Consider the following 25,200-nt stretch of genomic DNA (forward strand, 5'->3'; position numbering starts at 1 on the left):
CTGGCTTCATCCCTGGAGGCTGTCCATAGCTCAGTTCCCAGGGTCCCCACCTCCAGGGGTGGCGACCTCCTGGGCCCCCAGGGGACTCAGATTGTCTCCACGCCTTTCTGGAAAGTTCCTCCTGACCCCCACTGGCCCCCACACCTCAGGTCTGTCACAGGCTCATCAGAACACAAACAACAGCATCCGCAGTGGAAGTGGAGTGTGAGACTTGTGACAGGTGCAAAGGAAGTGTGGGTGGCAGGGTTCTGCGCCCCCACATCCCCGAGCAGCTGCTCTTGTGATTTCCGCCAACCACCCTTGACCAAATTGTGGAGGGCAGCCGTGAGGCTCGGGTCCAGGCTGTCCTGTCAGCCTCTCTCCTTGGAGGCCTCCTCCCAACCACATGGCTGCCGCACGGCTGGGCTCCGACATGTGCTGGGCTTGAGGCCTGGGATGCCTTGCAGGGAGAGAGAATAAGTGAATGAATGAAATGTGTGTGTGAGAGACTGTAGGTGTGACCCTGAGGGGTGTGATGGATGAGCATGAGTGGTGTGTGACTGGGATATGTGCCTGGGTGATAGCAAAGAGTGACACAGGAGTGTTTTATGTGTGATGTTAGTGTGTGTGTGTGTGTGTGTGTGTGATGTGTGACTGTATGTGTGGTTGTGAATGTGTGTAGTTGTGAGTGTGTGGTTGTGAGTGTGTGTTATGTTGTATGTGGTATGTGATTATGTGTGGTGTGTGGTTGTGAATGTGTGAGTGGGTGGTATGTGGTTGTGTGGGATATGCGATTGTGTGTGGTGTATGGTTGTGTGAGTATGGTATGTGGTTGTGTGTGGTTTGTGATTGTGTGTGGTGCGTGGTTGTGGCTGTGTGTGAGTGTGTGGTTGTGTGTATGTGTGGTTGTGAGTGTGAAAGTGAGCAGTGTGGGGTTGTGAATGTGTGAGTGTGTGGTTGTGTGTGGTATGTGATTGTGTGTGGTGTATGGTTATGAGTGTGACTGTGTAGCATATGGTTGTGTGTGGTATGTGTGTATGTATGTGTATGTGAATGTGTGAGTGTGTGGTTGTGAGTGTGAAAGTGAGTAGTGTGTGGTTGTGAGTTTGTGGTTGTGAATGTGTGTGTGTGTGGTTGTGTGTGGTATGTGATTGTGTGTGGTGTGTGGTTGTGGCTGTGAGTGTGTGGTTGTGTGGTTGTATATGGTATGTGATTGTGTGTGGTGTGTGGTTGTGAGTGTATGGTTGTGAGTGTGAGTGTATAGTATATGGCTGTGTGGTATATGTGTGTGTATGTGTGGTTGTGAGTGTGAAAGTGAGTAGTGTGTGGTTGTGAGTGTGTGGTCATGAGCGTGTGAGTGCGTGGGTGCCTGGTTGTGAGTGTGAGTGTGACTGTGCCCTGCATGTGAGTGTGTGTCCATGAAGATGACAGCTCAGCTGGCCTGTGGCTGGGCCTGCCGGGCAGCATGGGGATGTGTAAGATGAGAGTGTCACCTCATGTGTGGCCCAAACAACGTCACACTGGGTTGTTAAAAGCAAGTCTTAGGGATCTGAGGATGGCTAGGGAGGAGGTGTGGAGAAGGCAATGGCACCCCACTCCAGTACTCTTGCCTGGAAAATCCCATGGGTGGAGGAGCCTGGTAGGCTGCAGTCCATGGGGTCGCTAAGAGTCGGACATGACTGAGCGACTTCACTTTCACGTTTCACTTTCATGCATTGGAGAAGGAAATGGCAATCCACTCCAGTGTTCTTGCCTGGAGAATCCCAGGGACGGGGGAGCCTGGTGGGCTTCTGTCTATGGGGTCGCACAGAGTCGGACACGACTGAAGCGACTTAGCAGCAGCAGCAGCAGCAGCAGCAGCTTCATACATTTAAACAAAGACTTTTGGCTCTAGTAAGGGTGGATTCATGGGGTTGCAGAGAGTTGAACATGACTGAGTGACTGAACTGAACTGAAGGGTGGATTGGCTGCCGGTTTCCTTATCTGCCTTAGGAGAGGTTTATAAGCTTCTAGAACTCCTCAAATTTTACAGCCTATCTTCCTTCCCTTCTGGCTTCAGCTTCCTGGCTAGATGGGGGCTGTTGGTCTCAGTCTTACGTCTTCTCTCTCAGTATGCCTGTCTACTTAGATATCTAGTGTTTCTGATATGATTTATTATTTTGCTGTACAGGCTCCATAGCAGAATTATTTCACAGAAGTGTGGGGACAGGGGAACTGTACCTGTTTCTCTGCCTTGGGGACCAGCTTCACAGACCACATCATGCAGGTCCTCTCTGCTGTTTAGGGGAGATGCCCTGTCCTGAGTTTTGGGAAAGACTTGGACAAATTTTATCTATCTATCTATCTATAAAATTATATAGCCACTATCTATAGCTAAGTTGTAAAGCTATATATATGTATATATATAGTGCTAATATTAATAAATATTAGCTGTATACACACACACATATATACATACATACATATACACATATATAGTTTTTGGCTTCCCTGGTAGCTCAGCTGGTAAAGAATCCAACGGCAATGCAGGAGACCCCGGTTCTATTCCTGGGTTAGGAAGATCCCCTGGAGAAGGGATAGGCTACCCACTCCAGTCTTTTTTGGTTTCCCTGGTGGCTTAGTGGGTAAAGAATCTGCCTGCAATGAGGGAAACCTGGGTTCAATCCCTGGGTTGGGAATATTCCCTGGAGGAGGGCATGACAACACACTCTAGTATTCTTGCCTGGAGAATCCCCGTGGACAGAGGAGCCGGCGGGCTACAGTCCATGGGGTCACAAAGAGTCAGACACGACTGAGCGACTAAGCACAGAATGTGTATAGTTTTACAAAGAGAAATCAACTGCTATAAACAGATTCTCAACCACTATTAGGAGAAGGTGATGGCACCCCACTCCAGTACTCTTGCCTGGAAAATCCCATGGACAGAGGTGCCTGGTAGGCTGCAGTCCATGGGGTCGCTAAGAGTTGGACACCACTGAGTGACTTCACTGTCACTTTCATGAATTGGAGAAGGAAATGGCAACCCACTCCAGTGTTCTTGCCTGGGGAATCCCAGGGACAGGGGAGCCTGGTGGGCTGCCGTCTATGGGGTCGCACAGAGTCGGACACAACTGAAGTGACTTAGCAGCAGCAGCAACCACTATTAGGACTTTGTAATGCATAATCATTATTATATAATGGATTTTTAAAAGAAAAAATTCAAGATGATTCAAGAACTTGAGGAAGATTCTCTTGCCGTCAGAAATACTGAAGTAGTTCTCTGAGTGGTTGCTGGACACTGTGGTTTTATGGTTTATCATCATCAATCCCACAGTTGATTGTTATCCCCCTGTATTGGGCTGTCTAGTGTGCCTCCAAAATTCATGTCCATTTGGAACCTCAGAATATGACCTTAAATATTTAAAAACAGGAATTTTACAGATGTAATTCACTAGAATGAGGTCAAACCAGATTACAGTGGGCTCTCAATCCAATAACTGATGTCCTTGTAAGAAGGTATGTGAAGACAGAGGAACACACAGGGAGAAGGCCAGGTGATGATGGAGGGAGAGAGTGGAGAGATGCCACTGCAAGCCAAGGATTGCTGGCAACCACCAGAAACCAGGAGAGAGACATGAGCAGATTCTCCTTCAGAGCCCCCAGAAGGAACTGACCCTGCTGACACCTAGATTTCAGACTTCTAGACTCCTGAATGGTGAAAAAATAAATTACAGTTGTTTTAAGCCACCCAGTTCATGGCACTTTCTAGAGTAGCCCTAGGAAATTAATATCCCATCCAACCTCCCCTGCAATTTGGTGATTTTTTGTAACTTATTAGCGATCCCGTTGAGGCCATAGACCAGCTTCCTTCTTCATAGAAGGAGCAGGTGGGTTGGGGGCAGGACGTAGTACTAAAGTTGCTGTCGCCTACTGACAGTGTCAGTTCAGAACAAGAGACGATCGCAGCTTTAGGGATGTTTCTTGGCTTTTGATTCTGGGGACCGGGATAGGCTGCCTGAGCTGAGCACTGGTGTGCAGGATATCGCATTAACACAGAAGTTGTATCTTAGCCCTCTGCCCCAGACATGACTCTCTGGTGGGTCAGAGACCAGCTTCCTGAGGGTAAAACAGCGATAGCTTATGACACATCGTGCAGTTTTAATTCTCCCGAAGTGCTGAGATCTCAGACTGGGGAAGCACACAGCATGGAAAACATTACGTTCAAGACCAGGCTCTGCCCCACATCGGGTGGGGTAGAAGGTCAGGAAGGACTTTCTCCCACAGAGAACTCTCCACACACAGACACCCTGAGGAAGAGTCTAGCGGTGACATGAGGGCTTGTAGGATATGACAAGGTTCAGCACCAAAACCTCGGAATGGCCTTGGGCAACAAGGGAATCCTTTATCTAATCTCTGCCCCCCAAGAGACTTTGGGTCAACTATTCTGAAGCCCAACACGTATCATCTGGCTGGCTTCTAGTTGATAGTCTGTGGAGGGAGTTTATTCATTTGGTTACCTGAGTTTGGTTACCTGGGCTGTTAATTAACAGCCTCTTGATCTTAGCGGAAAACCCAGGGAGGTATGAGATTTAAGGTCAAGTGCTCCATGGATGCCACACCAAGATATTTTTTAATGTCTAAGAGGAGTGCTGGTTACACCTGCTTTCAGTCTTAATTATCTCCTATAACACAGAGCTTTGGGGTCTTGACCACTGGTATAGACCCCAAACTATCCTTTTGTTGAAGATAATCTTGGTCCCACTCATAGGCCACCCGCTAGCCCCTCTCAGCCCAGCGCTGGAGGTCGGGGAAAGCTGGTTTAGACTTGTGTCCTGGGGTGCCTAAAAGAGCAAACTGCTCTGAAAGGATTGCCTGGGGAACAGACGGTATGGGGACAGATGCAGTCTGAGCCTCCTTGGAGGAAATCATGGTCTTTAATTATTAATTAATTCACATTTTTGATTTGTTAGCAAGTGCCAGCTCATAGATGCTAGTTGAAGTGCAGAGCTTAGAAGGAAAAAAAAAAACAAAAAAACTTAAACCTTAGTTCTTTGGAGATCAGCCCCTCCCTGGCACCATCAAATCCCCCCTTTTTTCTCCCTTTCCACTTAGAACTCTTCACATTCGGGGGTTTTGAGTGTTTGACCATTCTCTTATCCTATTAGGTCTCTGTGAGTGACAGACAGGGAAAGGGGTATCTTCCCTGATGTGGGGCCTGTGAAAGACCAGTCTTATTTACATTTTTCTTCTCCTTCCTATGGAATGCTGTCTCATCTGGAGAGAGGAGGCCCTCCTGTAGGGACAGCAGGTGTCAAATCTTTAGCTTGAGACTCGTACATCTCACTTGCTGACTCTGAGCAAACCTCTCCACCTCTCAGGACCTCGGCTTTCTCACCTGTGAAATGGTAAGAATGTGTTGATGGTGCCTTGTGTGTATGCCTGTGTTACATAATCCCTAAGGCCTCAGGGCTGCAGACCCTTTATGATTTCTCCCAGCAGAGGCAGAGGTCAGTGAGTGTACACGTGAAGAGATGCTGTGGGCTCCAGGGGCTCCTTGATGTTTGCGGAAGGCTGCCGCCTGGGATTGCGGCCTACCTATCCCAGTGTCTAGCAGAGTCCCTGGAATCTAGTGAGTAACCAAATGCACATTTTTAATGAGGGAAAGAAGAAGAGAAGATGGAATGGAGTGGGGATGGAGAGGTGCAGAGATGGGGTGGAAGGGAGGATTCCACTGACATCCCCAAATAAGGGGACAGGGAAGCGCTGAATGGCCCCCTTTCTGCGGTTGTCTCCCCACCCACTCCTTTTCTTTCTGAGAGGCCCCTCTGCGATCTTAATTCTCCTCCACACCTTTAGTTCTCTCGTTCGAATAAGCTGCAGGTGGGAACTCCTCGTACCACCTCACCCCCAATAGGAACAAGTAAGCCAGGCTTGGATGCCACCAAGAAGGAACCAGCACACCCTCTGAGGACAGACAGGAGAAGCCTAGGCGGGGTGTGAGTGCAGGCAGTGGAGCCCCCCGAGCTGAGGGCCCTGAGGATCAGCGTGATTCGGAGCGTGATTGCCACGTGCGGAGGGAAGGGGCGCCCAGGGCTCCGTCTAGGCTTCTGTCGGGCCGTTCTGGGTTGCGGCGGAGGCCAGGTTTTTGGCCTGGAGGAGGAAGGTGGTGAAGGCCTCGTCGGCTTCCTCCTTGGACGACTGGGGGGTGACAGGAGAGGAGTCAGTGTTGGGGGCCGCGGCTCCGGGACAGTGGGGGTCGAGGGGAGGGGACGCGCTAAGTGTCCTAAATTCACGATCTTGTCGTAAGCAGCTCGAGCCTGTGTCCGCCCACCCTCCTCACCCCAGCCGCCACACTCACCTTGAGGGACTGATCGTGAGAAACGGAAAACTGCAGCTTCTAAAAATACCTGCCTCGGTCTCACTACCTCCTTCCAACACGTGGAGTGGAACCACCTCTGGGGCCCTGAGCCCGTCCCCGGAAGCCCTGCCCACAGTCGTGGCCAAGGTGACCCAGGCTGGCATTAGCCACAGAGGTTCACAGCTTCTTCCTCTACCGGCTCAGAGACACACCACCAGCCTGGAGGGGATGGCTGTCTCCCAGACCGACCTGTTCCCCTCACTGTTCCAGATGCTGGGGTCTCTACTGTGGCCAGGGGGTGTGGACGTGATAATAAGCATCAGTGATAATAAGCAGAGAGGTTAACCTGTGACCCAAAGGCAGGTAGGATTTCAACTCAGGTGGATCTTGGTTGGGGTGGGAAGGGGCCCCCCATGAGCAAAGTCTTCCAGGCCCAGTGAAAATGCCGGGCCCCAAAAATCCTCCAGTGAGGGTGCTGAGCTAAGTCTGTGAGTCCCATGGCCCGGGAAGAGCACCTCCCTGATCCCCAGGGAATGCCATTTGACCTGCCCACCCTGTGGCCAGAATCTTTAATGCGGCCACTGTCCTCACCACCCCCCAGTCCCCTCTCCACGCCCCTGCACCACCTCCCTCCCTCCTCCTGTTGATAGCCCATCAGTGCAGCTCACCTCCTGCCTGGATTTCAGCCACATCAACCCCGCAGCCAGAAAGACACACCCCTTCCCTGCCCTGGCACCAGCCCTCAGCGGAGACGACTTCTCCCCGTGTCTAACTGCAGGCCTTGCTGCCTTTCCTCGTCACCCTCAAGAGGCCTCCTTCTCCCTCCTTGGCCTCACCCTCTTTGCCTTCTTGGGTTCTTTGCTCTCCACGGTGTCCTCGGTAGTGGTGGCAAACTCTGTGTGAAGAGCAGGAGAGGGGGCATCAGCTCTCCCTGGCCCCCAATTCCTGCTCCAGAGGCAGAGTCGGGGCTCATGCTTGACCCCAGGGCTGGGCAGTCCTCCAGGGAGGGACGTACCGTCCTTCCCTCCGAGAGACGTCTCTTGGGCCTCTGGAGAGGCTCCCATGTTGTCACGTCCTTCAAAATCCCTGGAGTTCTCAAAGTCTGACATGCTGATATCTGTCCGGTAGCTCCTGATTGAAATCCGGTCTGTCGGGGAGAGAAGGGGGTTGGTGCAGGGCTGGGAGCGGAAGGTCCCCGAGGGATCCCTGCAGGAGGGCTGGAGCGGGGCAGGGTCTCTGACGGCTGTCTCTGATGAGGACCCGAGGCAGAATGAAAATGACCCGAGCCTCCCCGCCAGGTCCTGTCCACAGAAACCTAGACCCAGCAGCCCCTGGCCTCTGCTCATCACTGTGGGACCTTCCAGAGCACAGGATCTCGTTTTGCCCTCGCACCAGCCCTTGGAAGTGATTATCCTCATCTCTGTCTTGAGCTGTATGGACACCAGAGGTATGAAGGGGACACCCAGCGCCACCCAGCTGACCGGTCCTCACCCCCAGGCTGGAAGCCCAGGTTTCCAGGACCCTGCCCTCCTCTTCCCGGAGCCCCTCCCTGTGAGCTTAGATCCCCTAGCGACTGAAGATGCGCTTCCAGAGTCGGCATTTGGACGGCAGCACATAATGGAAGTTTCGGGCACGTGTGCATTGGTTGTCCCCCGCCTCACTTTGCCCGGACCCTTCCTCTGAGCGGATGAGAGAGGATGGACCCCGGCAGACCCCTTGGAGCTGTGGGGCCAGGACTGAGGGCTGGAGGTTGCAGGCGGCGGGCAGGCAGCGCCCTGGGACTCACCGACGTTCTTCCTGTGCCGGGCTCGGACCACCCCGATCGCCACGACCCCTGCGACCAGGACCAGGGCCAGGGGCACCAGGGTGGAGACCAGTGCTTTGGAGCTCCCGCTGTATCCTGTAGGGCTGGGGGAAGGGTTAACTTAGTCCCTGCAGGGGACACTGGGGGTCCCAGGAGGGGCTGGCAGGTTGGGTCCAGCCAACCAGATTTATCCACTCCCTCCTCCGGATACAGCCCCCCAAGCTCCGTCCTTCTAAGAAGCCCTCTCAGACAGGACAAAAGCGAGCACTGGGCCTTCCCTGCATCCCAGGACTGGGAGATGGAGCTGAATGGTGGACCGCGCTCCGGCCTCAGAAGGGCAGAGACCACAGGCCAAGGTGGCGTGGGTGCACCCACTGTCAAGAGGTGGACGGGCTTTCTTCCTGGGACCTGGTGACCCAGCCTCAGGTCCTTGGACTCTCGAATGTTCTCCAGGTGGGGGTCCCCAGACCCCTCCTCACCGGCCAGGATCTGCAGGTGCTCCGGGTCCACCAGCAGCGTCCTTCACACTTTCCTTTGCGAAAAAGCTGGGGTCCAGAAGGGCTTTGTTCTGGATCTCCCCGGCCCTCGACTGTATTGCCGCCCCCGCAGGGGCAGCTTTCACTTGCTTGGCGCCTTGGGACCCTGGCGAGAGCAGAGAGGGGCTTGAGTTTAGGGAGTCTGCAGAGCGGGACTTCATTAGAAATCCCAGGATCTTGGGGAGATCTCACGCCTTTTCGGACAGGGTCTCAGAGAACACCAGAAGCAGGGGAGTTACACTCTTCTCCAGCCTGTCACAGACAACCTCTGCCCTATTCATACCAACTTCACTTCCATTGTAAGGCTGCGTGCCTAGATCCAGCTGTGCACAAGGGCTGACAGGGAGATTCTTCACAGGGTTTGCCCAGGGCCTCTTGACTATAAGGAAATGGCAATCTACTCCAGTATTCTTGCCTGGAAAATCCCATGGACGGAGAAGCCTGGTGGGCTACAGTCCATGGGGTTGCAAAGAGTCGGTGGCAGCTTAGCAAGCGGTCCCTTCAGTGAGCCTGACAACTGGAAGCTGCCATAACCTCATTTCTAGAGGCACTAAACATACTCCTTGGGCTTCCCTGGTGGCTCAACGGTAAAGTATCTGCCTGCCAATGCAGGAGACACCTGTTCAATCCCTGATCTCTAGTGCCTGCTTCCCAGGTGGCACTAGCAGTAAAGAACCCGGCTGCCAGTGCAGAAGACATAAGACATCCACGTTCAATCCCTGTGTTGGGAAGATCCCCTGGAGGAGGGCATGACAACCCACTCCACTATTCTTTCCTGGAGAATCCCGTGGACAGAGGAGCCTGGCGGGCTACAGTCCATGGGGTCACAAAGAGTTGAACACGACTTAACCACTGAGCATGCACGCACACAAAAATATCCTCTCGTTAGGGATAAGACATTTCATGGGATATTTTTAGAAGCAGTTTGAAATGCAATCTTACTGGAAGAGATTGCCTGGATTTTCCTTACCAGACCTTGTGCATGAAGGTTATCTGGCTCTCTGGAGCCGACTTTGGCAGAATATGGTATAACAGTGACTTAGACATGTCTACATGTAGAAGACCTCTCCATATAGGACTGGCTACATGGTGGCCTGAAGGGGTGACTATGGGATTTGTCTTGAGACTGAGGTTAATTGACAAATGCACTATTTTTTATGAATCTGTATGTTTATTTGGGATGTCCTTTTTGGAAGGATAAATGAGACCAGGAAGGGGCATAAGGCCTCCCCCGGCCCCTGCCTCTTACAGCCAAACCTGGGGCCACCCTTGATGGAGATGTTCTCAGGCAATATTCTCTGGAGTCCCCTGGGGCATGCGGGCCTGGCCCTCGTAGACTCACCCTTCACCCTGCTCTCCACTGCCACGTAGACAGCCGCCGTCTCCCCGTATCGGGGGCCTTCCTTCACTCCACACCAGTACCAGCCTTCATCCTCCTTGGTGACTGTGTCCAGGTTCAGGGAGACGACCTGGCTGTTCTGGTCGCAGCTCACAAAGGCCTGGCTGGGGCCGTCGTTCTGGGTGGGCAGGGCGCTGCAGCCTCTGTTGCTCCACTTACACCAGTACTTCTCAAAGGAGTAGAATTTGCAGGGGAAGTGGCAGGAGAGCTTTAAGGGCTCTCCCAGCCAAGCCGTGACGTTCTTGGGTACCTTGAGGCTTGGTTCTCCTGGAGCAGGGAGGGAGAAACAGGTGCAGAAGTTGGCCCCAGTGATGCTGCAGGCATGTGACTGGGGGCCGGGGTGGGGGTGCTTCGTCCACAGTCCGGTTCCTTTTTGGACAGCATGCTAAATAAATACACTATACTGAACAAAAAGCACTTACAATTATGTGACCATGTAATAGATTACTGGTGTCCACTATGAGTCCTTCCAGTCTATCACAGACCACGGGCCTTGCCAAGGGCTTCTGTGTGTTTCCTTGCTGCTATCTGCTCTCCTGGACTCAGTACTATGGTGCTGGAGAAGACTCTTGAGAGTCCTTTAGCCAGCAAGATGAAACCAGTCAATCCTAAAGGAAATCAACTCTGAATACCCATTGGAAGGACTGATGCTAAAGCTGAAGCTCCAGTACTTTGGCCACCTGATGCAAAGAGCCGACTCATTGGAAAAGACCCTGATGTTGGGAAAGATTGAGGGCAGAAGGAGAAGGGGATGACACAGGATAAGATGGTTGGATGGCATCACTGTCTCAATGGACATGAGTTTGAGCAAGCTCCTGGAGTTGCTGATGGACAGGGAAGCCTGGTGTGCAGTAGTCCGTGGGGTCACAATGAACTGGACGTGACTTAGCAACTGAACAACAGCAGCAAGACTCAGTACAAAGAACTGAACTCTGCTTCAGCTGGTGCCATACAGACTGTCAAAGAAGCTGATGCTCTTGATCACAGGAGTTGCTATGTGTGGTGGTTTGAAGAGCGTGGGGGCAGGAAAGGGTGTTTGTTGCTGGTATGGACAGGTCGGGGAAGGGTGCTGGTTACGGATGAACGGGTGGGCTCTCTCCAGCAGCTTGGAGGTGGGGGAGGCGGGAGGCAGAGTGGCTGGGGGTGATGCTGAGGTTGACTGGAGGGGTCCCGGAGCTGCCTCCCTTCCCTCTTGCCCAAGTTCAACTTTTACCTTGGACAACCTTGAGCTCCACTGTGGAGATCCAGCGCGTGTCGCCGTCGGTCACGCACCAGTAGAAGCCGGCGTCCTGATCGGTGAGCTGGTTGAGGATGACGGTGTAGGTGCCGTTGCCCGGCTCGGTGAGCAGCACCAGCCTGCCCTCGTACTGCTCCTTCATCAGCCCCCGGCTCTCCACCAGCCGCGGGCAGCGGCCGTTTTGAGCCTCTTCCCAGTGACACCAGTACTTCGCGCTGTTGGCATCCTTAGGGTTGTAGGGGCAAGATACAGTCACAGAGCCTCCCCTCACACCTTTCACCACGGAGGGGCTTGCGGGGATTGCCGTCTCTGGAAGCACAGACAAAGATGGGATGGGAGAACTCAGAGTGGGCTGGGCAGCCTCCTCCCCGTGGGCTCAGCCAGGGTGGAGAGTGAGGTGTAGAGCAATCCCCTTACCGGCCTCAGAAAGTGAAAAAGCCTTTCCAAATGTCACAGAGCCTGGCGCAGGAGCCTTCTCCCCGTCTTCAGGGACCTCCCCCACTATTCCTTCCCCACCTTATTCTGAGCAGAGAACGGAAGGCATTTAAAGAGTGACCATCAGCCTTTCACCTTGGGCTTCTTATAAAATCTCCCTCTAGATAGTTTTTGTCTTTTTATTATTAGCTCGTCCCACAAGATGGCCAGGTTGGGTTTTTTTTCCTCCAAATTAAGAAAATACATTTAGAACAGTTTGATTTAAAATATATACTATGTAGCACAGATAAATTTAATTATTGAGGGCCGCAAAGGCCATATCCAAGAGAAGCGTGGTCTATCTTCAAGAAACTAAAGCTGAGGTTCTGGGAGAGTCCCAGGTGACTGAAAATGCTGAGGGAGGTGGTGAGGACTGAGCTGGAAGGAGAAAGAAGGACAGGGAATGGGAGCCCCTTATGGGAAAGCCTCAAGTGTAGTGACCACTAACAAGTACTGGTTCAGTTTCTCAAGACGGTAACTCACTACAGGGTGCTCCCAGGGTGGAAAGGGGCAGGGATTCAACCAGATCACGCTGAATAACAAGTAGCCCTAAGAGATGTTGGAGGGGAGATTTTGGAAGCCAGGGCATTGACTTGGGAAAGCTATGAGACCAACACAAGCCAAGGCTTCTTCCACCGGAATGTGATGGTTGAGCTGCCATCCTGCTCTGGGGTCAGGGAGACTCCACGTAGAGTGCTTCCCATGGCTCTTTCAAACCCAGACAGTCGGGATCTTCACTCCCCTCATTCCTAAGGATCAGGGGTGGCCATCAAAGGCCTTTGGTAACAGAGAAGAAGGGTTAAGAGATAGCACAAGGCAGAGGCCATCGCGCACAGCCTTGGGGCTCTCGTGCTGCGCCCAGAGCATCTGGTCCAGAGCTTGTCAGTGAGCAGATACGGTCAATGGACAGAAGCTGTCAGATAGACTCAGAGGGGCCAAGCTGGGCTCTCACTTGCAGACTGCCCACCTCTCCCCTTTCCGCCTCTCAGGTCTCACCTTCATTGACGAAGAGTTGCCAGGCCTGCACAGGCCAGCCGTCCTGGGGCTCACCCTCAGGCTGGGCCCCGCACACGTAGCGCCCTGCGTCCTCTTTCCTCAGGCTGGTAATGTGCACACTGAAGACACCATTGTCCTTGGGCACGGACACGATCCTGCCCTGGAAGTCCTGAGCCTTCTTCCCCAACGTGTTGATGACTACATTGCAAGCTCCCCCATTCTTCTTCTGGCACAGAAATTTGGGCACATTTGCCACCTCGGGGCCCAGGGAACAGTCAAAGGTCACCGAGCTCCTCAAGTCTCCATAAACCAGCTCAGGCTCAGGCTCCAGCACCTGGAGGTCAATGTTGATTTTATCGGCTTTGGCATCGTCCCCAGCCTGGCAGACATACATCCCAGCATCACTGAGCTTGACTCGGTTGATGACAACGCTGAACACTAATGTGTTGGTACCTAGGATACTGATATGTGCTCTGTCTTTATAGCTGTTGCTCACATACCCGGTGGAGTCGACAACTTGGAAACAGCCCTGGATTGTCTTCTTGCACAAGGATTTTCTCTTCTCAGAATTCGCACGCGTGAAAGGGCAGTTGATGGTCACAGTCCTGCCCAGGTCTATAGTGTAGACGTGGGCATGACTTGCCTGTGCAGGATCTGCAGGGTGAAGGGTGGGGAACAAGTTGTGGTTTTCTTTCTTGCATCATAGGATGCTGAGCTGCCTTCCACACGGTTCACTTCCTCAATGTTTCTGATGAGGGCTGGGTATGCTTATCACCCGGAGGGCCCTCTTTCCCAGAGAGACAGTGTCAGAATCTGTCTTCCAAAGCCCAGCTTTTCTGCTGCCCCCTCCAGGAAGCCTTCCCAAGCTGGCACTCATCTCTCCCTGCTCTGTTCTCTCTCGATACTTGTGCCTGTGTCATTTGTTACATCCAATCTTATGGTCTTTGGATAAGAACTGATCATTTAATTTATGCAGAGACTTCTGAGGGACTACTGGAGATCAGGTAAGAGAATACATGTTAAAAGAAGTCTGGTGGCCCAAGGTCTTGATGTGAAGGGTGCTCTAACAGCAGAACTTAAGGATGCCTACAAATCTCCCCCTGCTCCTGGACCTCTGGTCCCACCTGCAACAAATATGAGGAGAGAACTTGTTCTCTTCACACTCTTCTAAGCTAGAGCTTTAGTAAAACCAGAACCGTGTCAGGCCCTTAAGACCTAGAGTGGCCCATCCGGCCTCCACCTGTCCAAGTAGGTCCCATCTGTCTCATTCCCACCTTCTACTGTGCAAATGGAAGGCTCTGGATGGACCCACGGCCTTCCCCATGCCAGGACACCCTGCCCTCTCGGGAAATCCTTCCTCCCTCTCGCTCTCCTCAGAAATCTAAAGAGCCTGAGCCCTTACCTTGGCTGACCTCCAGGCTCACATCGAAGTTAAGGCCACGGCTGCTAATGCCCAGGCCACACTTGTAGCGCCCTGAGTCTTTATGGGTGAGATGGCTGATGTCCACCACAAACGTGCCGCTCTCCGGGAAGTTGGTGAGGTTGGCTCTGCCCACGTAGTCGTCGGAGACGTAGCCCTCCGAGGAGATGAGGGTCGTGCAGCGGCCCTGGGCTCCCTGCCGGCACCAGTACTTGCGCGTGTGCCGGTTGACGGAGGTGGGCGGGTAGTAGCACTTGATGGACACTGAGCGGCCTTCCACGCTGCTCACCTCCTCGGGACCGAAGATGGGACTCTTCATGGAGACCACTGTGGGGACAGAGACAGGGGCTTTCTGAGGCTGCCGGAGGGAAAGCCTCCTGAGGGGGTCTGGACAGTCCACGCTGAGGAACTTTTCCTCCTGAGACATGTGTCTTCTGTGGGTTAGTTACCAGGCGCTGCAGCCAGGCAATTGCTACATTGCACAATTATTAAACAATTCTAAGGTTTTAATCATAATTCATTAATGATAGCCGCATTAAGAAAACAAATGGCAAACTTATTTAGTGGTCTCCTTGCATGTATACATATATGTATAATATTTCTTGCATATATACATATATTTATATATATTTAAATAGGTATAATATATTTATATATTATATATATTTTATATACATTTAAATATATATTATGTATATTTAAATATATATAAATATATGTATATTATATATATATATTTAAAACCATCCTTGTGGAGTGCTACATTATTTCATTTGTTGTCTGCTATTTCCCTATATTTCTAAAATACTTTGTAGATTCTTTTCTTCTTTTTTTTCCAGATAAAAATGTCAACAGGCACAAATATAAGTCATTTCTCCCAAACCCCAAAGCAACTCAAGAGTGAGGCTTGGTTCTAGGTCAAGGTCTCGTTTTCCTTATTCCCAGTGAAGACCCTTGGCCAGACGCAAGAGAGTGCCATTTTTAGTCCTGATGCCCCAACGCTGGCCCACCGATCCTCCCTGCAGTGTCTGTGGTCGCTCCCCGAGGGGGTGCCAGCCTTGCCTGGACGTCCCTGGGGACGGGCCGATCCCTGGGCCCAGGGGACTAGGATGGAGCGGGCTGGGGCCTGGTTGACGCACCTGGGAAGATGGCCAGCAGGCAGGCGAGGAACAGGCGCGACATCGCTGGGGGCTCCCGCGGGTCTCTGCCGCCAGCCACCGTCCTGTGTGGTTGCTGAAAGACAGTGGCACGAGGGGATGAAACGCCTTTGTTGTCCAAGACTAGCTGACCTTCCGGCCCCTGTAACACCTGTTCAATTCTTCGTCTCCAGCAACGGACATAAAACCTATCAAAGAATGAATGGCCCCGCCTTTCCCATCACAGCTCAAAGTCCCGTCGTCTCACAATGCCTTTTGTTCTTTAGTAGGGATAGGTAGACTTTCATTTTCTCAGCTAAGTTGCCAGTTCCTTTGGGATAGGGACACACATGCATCATTTCCTCTGTTTCCCCACCCGTGTGGGGTTGGGAGTAGGCACCGTCCTGGGCAAGATCTGTAAGATCTCAGGAACAGCTCCCCAGATCATTGGTTACTACCAAGAAGTGTCTCCACCTCTCTGCTCCAGCTGCCCTCCCTACATCCCTGGGAGGTGGAGGGGGCTGGCATAATTTATGGCCTGTCACACGAGTAAATAGAGATGCACAGAGGCCGCGTGGTCGCAACCACTGCCAACGGTCCTCGCACTGCATTCCATGATGTACCCGTGAAAAAATGCACCTCCAGTATCTCATTTAAAGTTGGTATCACTCCTAAGAGGTGGGCATTCTTATCTACACTTGACATAGGAGGAGATGAAAGCTTAAAGGTTAAGGGCTTTCCTCAAGGCCACACAGGGGGATTAAATGTGGGGATAGGTAGGGTGGGGGTGGAGGTGGTGGGGAAGACCGAACCCTCTTTATCTGACCCCCAGAGTCCAAGCTCTGAGTCTGTCTCCCTGCCCATATTCCATCTCAAAGGTGAGGTGCTTATCCTTCATGCTTATTCTTGTTATCTGTGGGGTGCTCTTTGCTTTTCAAATGTTGTCATTTACACCACTTCACTGGAACTCTAGAAGTTCCCTTTAAATGAGACAGGACAGATATAATTACAACCACTTCCTGGATAAGAAAAATCAAGATCGTGAGATGCTGAGTGACATGCCCAGGATTTCCCAGAGACTCCGTTATGGAGTCAGGGTTAAACATGTAGGTGTGACCGCCTCCTGCTTGGTGAGGCTGACAGACAAAGATGGAAAATCCAAGGTGAGGCCACTCAGAGGGTGTTGCACGTGTGGCCCTTGTCACATCTGGGGATACAGCCCAGGGCTGGGGAAGGTTGAGAGTCCCAGGGCCCGGCCTGACCCCTGCCGTCCTCTGGACCCTGACTGCAGCCTGGAGGAGGATGGAAGTGAAGAGGGGAGTCCCCACTCTCCCATGGACCTTGCCAGGCTTTCAGTTTTGGAATGGACTTGACGATGAGAGGGGGAAAGGAGAAAGCTGTGTTAACATGTGCTGGGCAGTGACGAGCACCCATAAAGATAAGGAGGCTCGAGGCAGCAGGGAGTGCGGGCACCCATCTCCCAGGCCCCGCTTCCTGCCTTGGCCTCGCTCCTGCTCCCAGAGACGCCCTTCGCTAGCTTGAGCCAAAGGCAATAGAGCTGTTTATCTTGGTTCCTTCTTTTCTGTGAGGGAATTTCCCAGCAAAGCACCTCTTTATTTCCTTGTGGAGATAAAGGTATTCTGTTTCTCCAGTTCTTCGGAAGAGTTGGGGGAGCGGGTTTGGGGAGGTAGGGACAAATATGGGTGTTGGGTGGCAGCTTGAGCCTCTCTTGATTCCGGTTAATTGCCCTGGACTTTTCATACCAGGCCAATGATTAACCTCTGGAGTGTGGCCTTAGCCAAATGCCAGCGTCAGCTCCAGCTCGGATGTGCTCAGGACGAAGCTGGCTGCAGGACCACCCAGGTGGACGTGGGACTGACTCCCAGGTGGGAGTGGGGGTCACAGGGCTGGGAAGTCTCTCTTGTCTCTTTGGGATGGGCTCACTGCAGAGTCCCGCCACCTGCCATTTGCACTGGGCTTGGGCGCAGTGGCCGGTGGGAGGACACCGTGCCATCTGCTTTAAGGAGCCACAACCAGTAGGGGCTCTCTGGTTCTCGTCTCTGTTCTCCCCTGACATCAGCAAAAATTTCTCTGGACTGCAGTGGGTCTTCCCATAGGATGAGTTGGAGGAGACAATCCCTAGTCTGTACTGGTAACAGCCACTTGCCCTGGCTTGCTGCAGGCAGAGGCCACATTTTCCAAAGACTTCCTCCCCAGGCACCTCTCATTTGGGACATGCTTGGCTAGTGGTGAAGGTCCGTGCAGGGGGAGGATGCTCACATGTGCCCAATAACCCTTTGCGTAACCTCCCATCAGGGATGAGATCACCAGGCATGCAGAGCTAGAGGGCAAGTTTTGTGGAAGCTGACCTTGGTAGGAAGCGCACAGTCCATTCCCTGTGGAGACTGGACTATCCCCACACCCCCACATTCTCAGGAGCAGGAAGTCTCTGCTCAAAACTTCACTTAAAGCACAGTTTCTCTGCTCTCAGCTGAAAGACCCTGGGCTTTGCAAATCATTAGAAATCCCTTCCTCTCAAAGTCTTAAAACCATATTTGTTCCCAAACCTGGGAGATTCGGGTGTCAGGGAGGCCCCAGTTTCATGGGGCTGGAGCTGGATTCAAAGGATTTGCTTTAGGAAGGAAAGAGAGAGCATATTATTTACTTGGCACAAGATGCTCTGCTACCTTCTTTGCTTTATGACTTTATCCACCATCATAGTAACCCAAGGGATAGAGAATATATTCCTGGGAAGATAGGAAATCTAAGGGTTAGAGAGATTCTGGCCCCAAGACTTACAACAGAATGGGATCAAATTGGTACCCTATCACTCCTTGAATGCTCAGAGGGACCTATTCTCCCAGATATACATAGGTTAGTATATCATGCATGAAGGCACCTTTCCTGGCTCTTAAAATAGAAGTTGTATTTTCAGTAGTCAGGCTGGGGTATTCTAGATCATTCTCATTTTACCAAGTTACTGCCCCTCGTATATTCACAATGTATGTCTGCACAGTTGCAGGTTGGGGCTAGGTGTAGGCTCTGCTGAAGAATAGAGTCTGCCGTCTTATAAAATTACTCTAGCTAGCTCGCCTTCAGTCGGAGTGACTGATCTTCGCTCTTGTGGTTGAGAGTCACATGTTTGTCCGTCTCAGTTCAGGCTTTCTCCTCTATCAGAGGGAGAGGGTCTTCTGGACCAGGGCCTGGCTTGGCTGCTGGTGAGCATGTGGCCTTCAGTAACTCTGGGCTTGTCACCAGCTTGGCTCACAGCAGAGGGACAGTTAAGGCTCTCACGGTCCTTGGGGCTTTGGAGGGAAGAGAGAGCAGGCACCACGTGGGGCTTGAAGCCATGTTGGAAGTTTCTGGCTCCTGTGAGTGTGAACTTGGGGCAGCAGGGATCTTGGGGCTCAGAGAAGCAGGGAGCAGCCGGCCTGGCTGGGGAAGGGGCTTTCCTCGGCCTGGACTGATGGCCAGGAGAGGCGCTGCTCGAGTCCGTGTGGACCTATCACTCTCTTCTCCCGTGGATGCAGAGGCTGAGCACACACGAGGGCGAGCCTGGAAACCACAGCACCACTAGGGGAGGGAGGGCAGTCCGTGGAGTTTGGAAGGGCCTCAGGCTTGTAATGACAGACAGGGTTGTAAGAGAGGTTATATAGTTTACGTAAGCCCTGGAATATGTGAGAATCTCCAAGCACAGGCAATGTTGGAGAAAAGGCACTGAAGCTCCCGAGAGCAGGGAAATAGAGAGAAAAGCCATAGGTTCCCCAAAGAAGGCGTGAGCTAGGAAGATCCAAGACATACTGGCCCCATCCCTGTCAAAAGTAGGCATGTAAGACTTCAGCAGAAATTCAACATATGGAATCCAAGCTTCATGAAGCTCTGGGAATAAGCCTTGTAGATTTTCAGATGGCCTTTCAACAGAGACTGAGAAGCCCTGTCACTGACTCTATCCCATCCTAGCTTGGTCTGTGGGTGTTTATCTCACCCACCTTACCAGATGGCAAGCTCTGGAAAGCAGGGTCAACTGAGATCCATCTCCCCATCTCCAGAAGGCCTTGCTCTCCGGGGAGTGCCTGGCAAGGACCAGCTGTTCAGAAAAGACCAATCAGACTGGGAATGGTTATGGCCTCATTCCCTCTCTGAGAAGGACAAAGTCAGGGCTGATTTCTCTCACTTTGCCCAATGCCTTCTTTGTTCTGGGTGCTCAAGGGACAGTAGCTCAAGGGAGGGTGGAAGAGACTCAGAGGTCCAGAGTCCTGCTCTGTCACAGGCTACCAGAAGAGCTCTCCCACTTGGGCAAAATGTGCTGGCTCAACTCTCCCATCTGAAAATGGGTATTGTCGTCCCTGACTCGTCTAGTTGAGGGGCTACCTTGGGATGGGGGACTATGGTTAATATACATAGAGGCATTCCCAATAGTGTAAAGTGCTCTTCCACTGTAAGAGACTGCAATTACTTGTTAGCACAGGAGGTTGAGGGGCTTATGCACTTGACTTTTACGCGTGCTGTGCACTTAGAGAGTAGCACAGTGTACGGACTCCTCAGGTTGGCTGTTGGCTCTCTCACTTGGGGATTGTGTGATTTGGGGCAGACTATTTAAATCCATTGAGCCCCACTGTTCATCTGTAAACTGGAAATTGCATCTAGTCTTGTGAGTCGCCATAAGGATTAAATGAGGCAACATATGTAAAGTCCTAAGTAGGGTATCGGGCTTAAAAATAACAGTCCTTTTCCCACATCCTCTTTAAAGTCAACACAGTCTTCTCTTTTTCCTGTCTCAGAGTGAGAGAACAGACGTCTGTTTGCTGAGCATCCTTCGAAGACTGGGGGCGAGCTGTTCAGATTGGACTGTCACGGCCGGAAGGAGCAGACATGTGCCAGGGACTAGGTTACAAGTGAGGGATTCTGATTATAGCTGGCACAATGGAGTCACTTTCAGGCGCTTTATATCTGTTAACTCATTTAGTCCTCACAGTCACCCTGGGAGGTAGGGTACAATGGGTAAACTCATTTCACAAATGAGACAGTGGAGGTCCAGAGAAGTAAGACGCTTGCCCAAAGTTACACAGCAGGTAAGTGACTGGGATGGGATCCAGATTCAGGCACTCTGGATCAAGCATACAAGATTTTAGTTACAGTGCTGTCCTGCAGAGGGTCTTAAAGTTGAGAGGAAGCAGTCAGAAGGTGCAGAAGCAGGAAATCAAGTCTTAGAGGAGAACTTAGTCCAATTCTCTCCTCTCTGCTTTTCATAGGAAAGGTGGTTCCTGTGAAAAGACTCTGTTTGAACTCAGAGGTAGGTGCCAACAGAAGAATTTCTTCCTGAAAATTAATAATGGCTGCTATTTATTCAGCACTTACCATATGTACGGCAGGTTATGTTTGTTTCCTGTAACCAGACACATGGCCTCCAAAACTTCTTTCCAGTCCATCACACTGTGTCAATGCCAGGGTCTTTGGGATTCCCAGCCCCCGCCCACCCAGAGAGGGGGCAAGACATAGGTGCGGGGGTCTCTGCTGACCACATGCGTGTGATACTTTTTAAAAAGTTGTGTATCGTGTTTTTTTAGGTGATGTCAAAATATCCCCATGACCATACCAAAATGACTGTACCCAAATGTTGTCATTTATACCTGCTGGGTGGCCTTACACCACTCACATTAATTCACAACCTCAGTTTCCTCAACTGTAACACAGGTTTATGTTCCTGTGACTCCCTGACTCCCACTGGGTTTGTTTCAGGTAGGAAGAAGATGAAGCTGTGAAAGTCAAGGGTAAGTGTGTTTTCTACCTGGAAGCTGCTGCTATTACACTATTTGTAAAATAAGGCCACAGAGTCCAGAGGTTCTAAGAGACAGGCAGAGATAACAGAACCAGCTGCTCTCCTGGCTCCTGGTTCGTTGCTCTGTCTGCCACATCACCACACCCAAGGGCAGGGAGAGGGATGATGGATGGAGAGTTTCAAAACTGGCTCTGAGCATAGACAGCTGCCTTCTACACTAACCCATGAACTGACACATCCCAACTCCAGATGTTCAGGGACTTGTAATTCCTCTCGTGAAGGGGGAAAGCGACAGTGAAGGCTGTGGTGCAAAACAGCGCGGGCCACGTAGGTGGCCTGGGGCAGTGGCGCGCAGTGGGGCTGGTGAGGGATGCAGCTTGCAGAGCAGCTGCGCTTGTGCTGAGTGTCCCCTGGCTGGCCTGGGATGCTGTCAGGATAAGAGAGCTGCAGGCTGAGGTCTCCTGGCTGCAGAGGCAGCAGGAGCCTGAGGACTGAAGAATGCTGCCTGCGCCTGGCAGGGGGCTTTGCCCGCCTAACTCACTTTCCTGGGAAGGACTTCATTTTTCCCACCTTAGCAGGTACAGGATGAAACGGTGATGCACATTATACCTTGGGGTGGCAGGGATCTGTGAGAGCAAAGCGGGGCTGAAGTTGGAAAGATCTCAGGATGTCTTCGAAACCCAGAAAAATGGACTTCGTGTGCCTCCACCAGAAAGCTGAAGGGAGAAATATTCAACGACTAGAAGGGTACCTGCCTTGTACCAGGACCTGCTTAGGCATTATCCTATCCGTGTCGGTCTGATGCTCAATAGTTTGGAATAACTGAACTGAATTGGAAAACACCAAAACAACTGTTATTTTGCTCTGGAGTTTTCAAAGCGATTTCACACATCTTTTTTCATTTGAATCAACCATAAGTGATCGGCCTTAGTTTTATGCCCATTTTGCGCATTAGGAAACAGAGGTTGAGACAGCAATTAGGTGCCTTGCCTAAGGTCCCAGTTAAATTATGGAGGAATTAGGAGGGAACTCAGAGACAAAATTTTGAGCAGAACGCCATGTGCCAAGCCCAGACATCCCTTCTTCCCACCTGCTGAGTGTTCACCCCTGGTCCTCACTTGTCTCTCTGGGATGCGCCCGGGCTTGTGCCCATCAGCTCCCCCATGATATGCTTGGGCACACGGGCGGTGGCCACGTTCCCCTCATCCTGTTCTTTGGAGATCAGGGGTCGTGCGTACAGAGGGCCCTTCCCAGATGGCATCCTTTCGGGGATCCCAGAGCAGCCCCACTTACTTTGAGCTCCTTCCTCCTATCCCGTCAGCTTTGGGAGCACCGCCTGCTGACCAGTCCGCAGCCCTGGCTTTTGTAGAAGCCTCCGGCAGGACGCTGGATGCTGCTGCCAAAACTGAAACTGTGGTGCTTGACCCACACCTGGGCTCTTAAAGGGACACTCTCCCATGGGCATGGCGGCCGGCCAGCGGCACGTGACTCCCACAGAGCCCTTGCTTTCCTTTCCTTTCCGCCTTCCTGCCTGGCTCCACTTGCTTCTCCTTGACCTTGGGGAGACTCTGTTACTTGGGAGTCCCCCATCATTGCATCTGCAGGATGGGAGACAGGGTATCAAGCATGGAGAGCCTGTTCTGTTTGCTTTCCAGCTGCAAGATCTTAGGCAAGTTCCCTTCATTATTTCTTTTTAGCCGGAAAATAGAGAGAGTGATACCAAACCTTCAGGCTGAGGCTAGCACCAGATATTAATGCAGAGTTGATATGCATTTGAAGGGGTACAGGTGGCAGGAATAGCCTCACATCTCCACACACTTGGGGAGCCGTCCCCCACTTCCTGGATTAAGTCCACTCTTTCTGCGTCTCCTGCAGAGCCCCTTTCATTTAGTCCCAGAGCCCCCAGGACCCAGGGGACCATGTTTTTCCCCTCTCACATGCTAGAGGAGCTGGAGGCTCCGGCTGCCCCGGGCTTCCGGGAATGGCAGAGTTCAGGGTCTTGCTGGGACCCGGGCTTGGCGCCTCACTCGGCAAAATGAGCGCTGAGCATCTGAGCTGCGGTAGAAGCCTCCCTCCCTGACTCGGTTAGTCCTTGGTGGTTTCCCTGACCTGAACTGGTTAGGACTCCCAGGAGTTCCCCAAACGATCTTCGTCCGAGTCATACAAGTGGAGCCCCGTCCCCGACACTCGTGTGCTCCCCCCACCCCTCACACGCCCACCCCATGCAAGAATCCCACCCAGTCCTACCTGTGCAGGGCTGGCCCAGGCTCTGTCTACAGCGTCCTGCAGGCCGGACCCCAGAAGGGGAAGAAGGAAAGGGGAAATAGAGTCCTGGAAAAAACACAAGGCAGGCAGAACCTGGGTCTTATTTTAGCTAGCCGCTCAGCCACAGTGGGCTATCAGCCTGAGGTCATGGGTTTGGATGGTGAGAAAATAAACCTTGTTTTCTATTATGCAGCTTTTTTTTTTTCAGACCTTAAAGCCATAATCTGACTGATGTTGGAAAAAAGTTACCTAGTCACTTATATGTAAAGTTGGTCTGGTTCAGTGATATCTCGTTCACTTTCCTCCCGATTTAAAACTCAGTCTCATTCTGGGTTGGCTTTCCTTTCTGTCCCCCTGTCGCTGTTCTGGTGTTTCTGTGAACCCTAGGGGAGCGGGTCTGGGTGAGGGGGCGGCTTCCACCAGTGTGACTGTCAAGATGGAGGGAAGGATCCCCTACGTTGGGTGGGCCTCTGAGTGGGCCTCTGAGTGGGCCTCGTGCTCTAGAAGGGAATAGCCCTGTCTGCTTCGGTGTGACACCTCCTGCTGGCTGGTGGCCTTTACGCCAGCCCATCTTGAAAGGTCTGTTGCCCACCCCGGGTCTCCTTGTCTCTGCTCCTTGTCTCTGGGCTCCTGCAGGTAGGACCTCCAGTATGTGCAGGGCAAGTGTGGCTCACTCACATTTTTCTGGTACTTTCAGATCCCGTGCTTCAGAGCCTCATTTTCCCCAATACCCCTGCAGCTTTCTGCGCTCACCTGCCCCACGTAACTGGGGCTTCAGTGGACATTGGTAAGATGCCGACCCCAGGGCTCCATACAGGACAAGCAAGGAGCAGGCCCCCTTGTCTGGCATCCCCAAACCCTTGGGGGTCTCTCCATCAATGTCAGTCTCCTCTCCAGCGGCAGCCCTGGACTAAGCCCCGCGGTGACGGGGGGATGACAGGCCCAGAGATGCATCGATAGCTGAGCCATCTTTCTTCCCCGCTCAGCTGTCATTCTCCTTCCCTAGCCCCAGGGTCAGTATGAAGTGGGAGAGTGTGAGGGGAGGTGGAGATGGTTTGGGGACGATGAGGGGAAAATTCTAGTTCTGCCAGGTTATACGGCTCCTTTCAAAGGTTTTTCCTTATTTCTCTCTTCTTTGGAATTCGATCGTCAAGCTATTGGTAGGTTTTGTTCTCTTATTCTCATTTACCCACTTCCCCCAAAGCAGGGCTACCTTGTGTCTAGTTGTCTGGAGTCCGACTTAAGGGGGACCCGCTCAGCCCTAGGACACAACCTTGATGAGTTTCGGGCCTGTGGGGAGGGAGAGAAGCATGTCCAGGAAACTGCTGCTTCTCAGGCTGCCTGAGGGGCCCAGGGCTCCTCTCCTAGCCCTACAGTCTGTGATGACGGGACATTTCTTGGATCATGTCTTGGTGTGTTCCCAGGAGTCCCAAAACCATCTTAGCTGATGGTGCCCATGCTCCCCACACGTACCCCAAGTCCATGTTGCCTACTGACCCAGCTTAGGGAAAGAAGCAAATGAGAAGCAGAACCAGGGAAGAGTTATGAAGTCAGAACCCTGCGTCCTATTTTGGGCTCAGCCACATGCTAGCGGTGTGACTGGAGTCCCCCAGCTTCCTATCTTTCGCTGCTGTTTCCCCACCAGGAACCTACTGGCTCCAAGACATAGGCCGTTCCTCCCAGTCCTGAGTGAGGAGAGTGGCCGCCCGACTCAAGACTGATGACGATAAAAGCAGGAGTTACACCTGCAAGATGGACAGCGCTTCATCTGTTTAAGAGCTCCCCCTCCCTCTTAAAATAATAATCAGAGAGGAAAATAATAATGAGAAAGTCTCCTC

At 52.1% G+C, this 25,200-nt stretch overlaps 1 protein-coding gene and 1 long non-coding RNA gene across 2 annotated transcripts; one reads left to right on the forward strand and one right to left on the reverse strand.

Annotated features, from left to right (window-relative positions):
- Positions 1-4,873: 4,873 nt before the first annotated feature.
- On the reverse strand, positions 4,874-22,545 carry PIGR (polymeric immunoglobulin receptor). The gene is made up of 11 exons (XM_019976844.2): positions 22,391-22,545; positions 15,322-15,415; positions 14,165-14,509; positions 12,763-13,416; positions 11,269-11,601; positions 9,999-10,322; positions 8,600-8,762; positions 8,103-8,224; positions 7,332-7,463; positions 7,153-7,211; positions 4,874-6,156 (listed from the first exon to the last, which is right to left on the reverse strand). The coding sequence occupies exons 2-11, from the start codon at positions 15,362-15,364 to the stop codon at positions 6,058-6,060; spliced, it is 2,274 nt and encodes a 757-aa protein (XP_019832403.2). The 5' UTR covers positions 15,365-15,415; positions 22,391-22,545; the 3' UTR covers positions 4,874-6,057.
- On the forward strand, positions 17,111-25,185 carry LOC109570693 (uncharacterized). The gene is made up of 5 exons (XR_002182518.2): positions 17,111-17,204; positions 20,100-20,213; positions 20,571-20,611; positions 24,060-24,149; positions 25,008-25,185. It is a non-coding gene; the product is annotated as an uncharacterized lncRNA (long non-coding RNA).
- Positions 25,186-25,200: the final 15 nt, after the last annotated feature.

The sequence above is a fragment of the Bos indicus genome, chromosome 16 (assembly GCF_029378745.1).
Source record: "Bos indicus isolate NIAB-ARS_2022 breed Sahiwal x Tharparkar chromosome 16, NIAB-ARS_B.indTharparkar_mat_pri_1.0, whole genome shotgun sequence".
NCBI lineage: Eukaryota > Metazoa > Chordata > Mammalia > Artiodactyla > Bovidae > Bos > Bos indicus.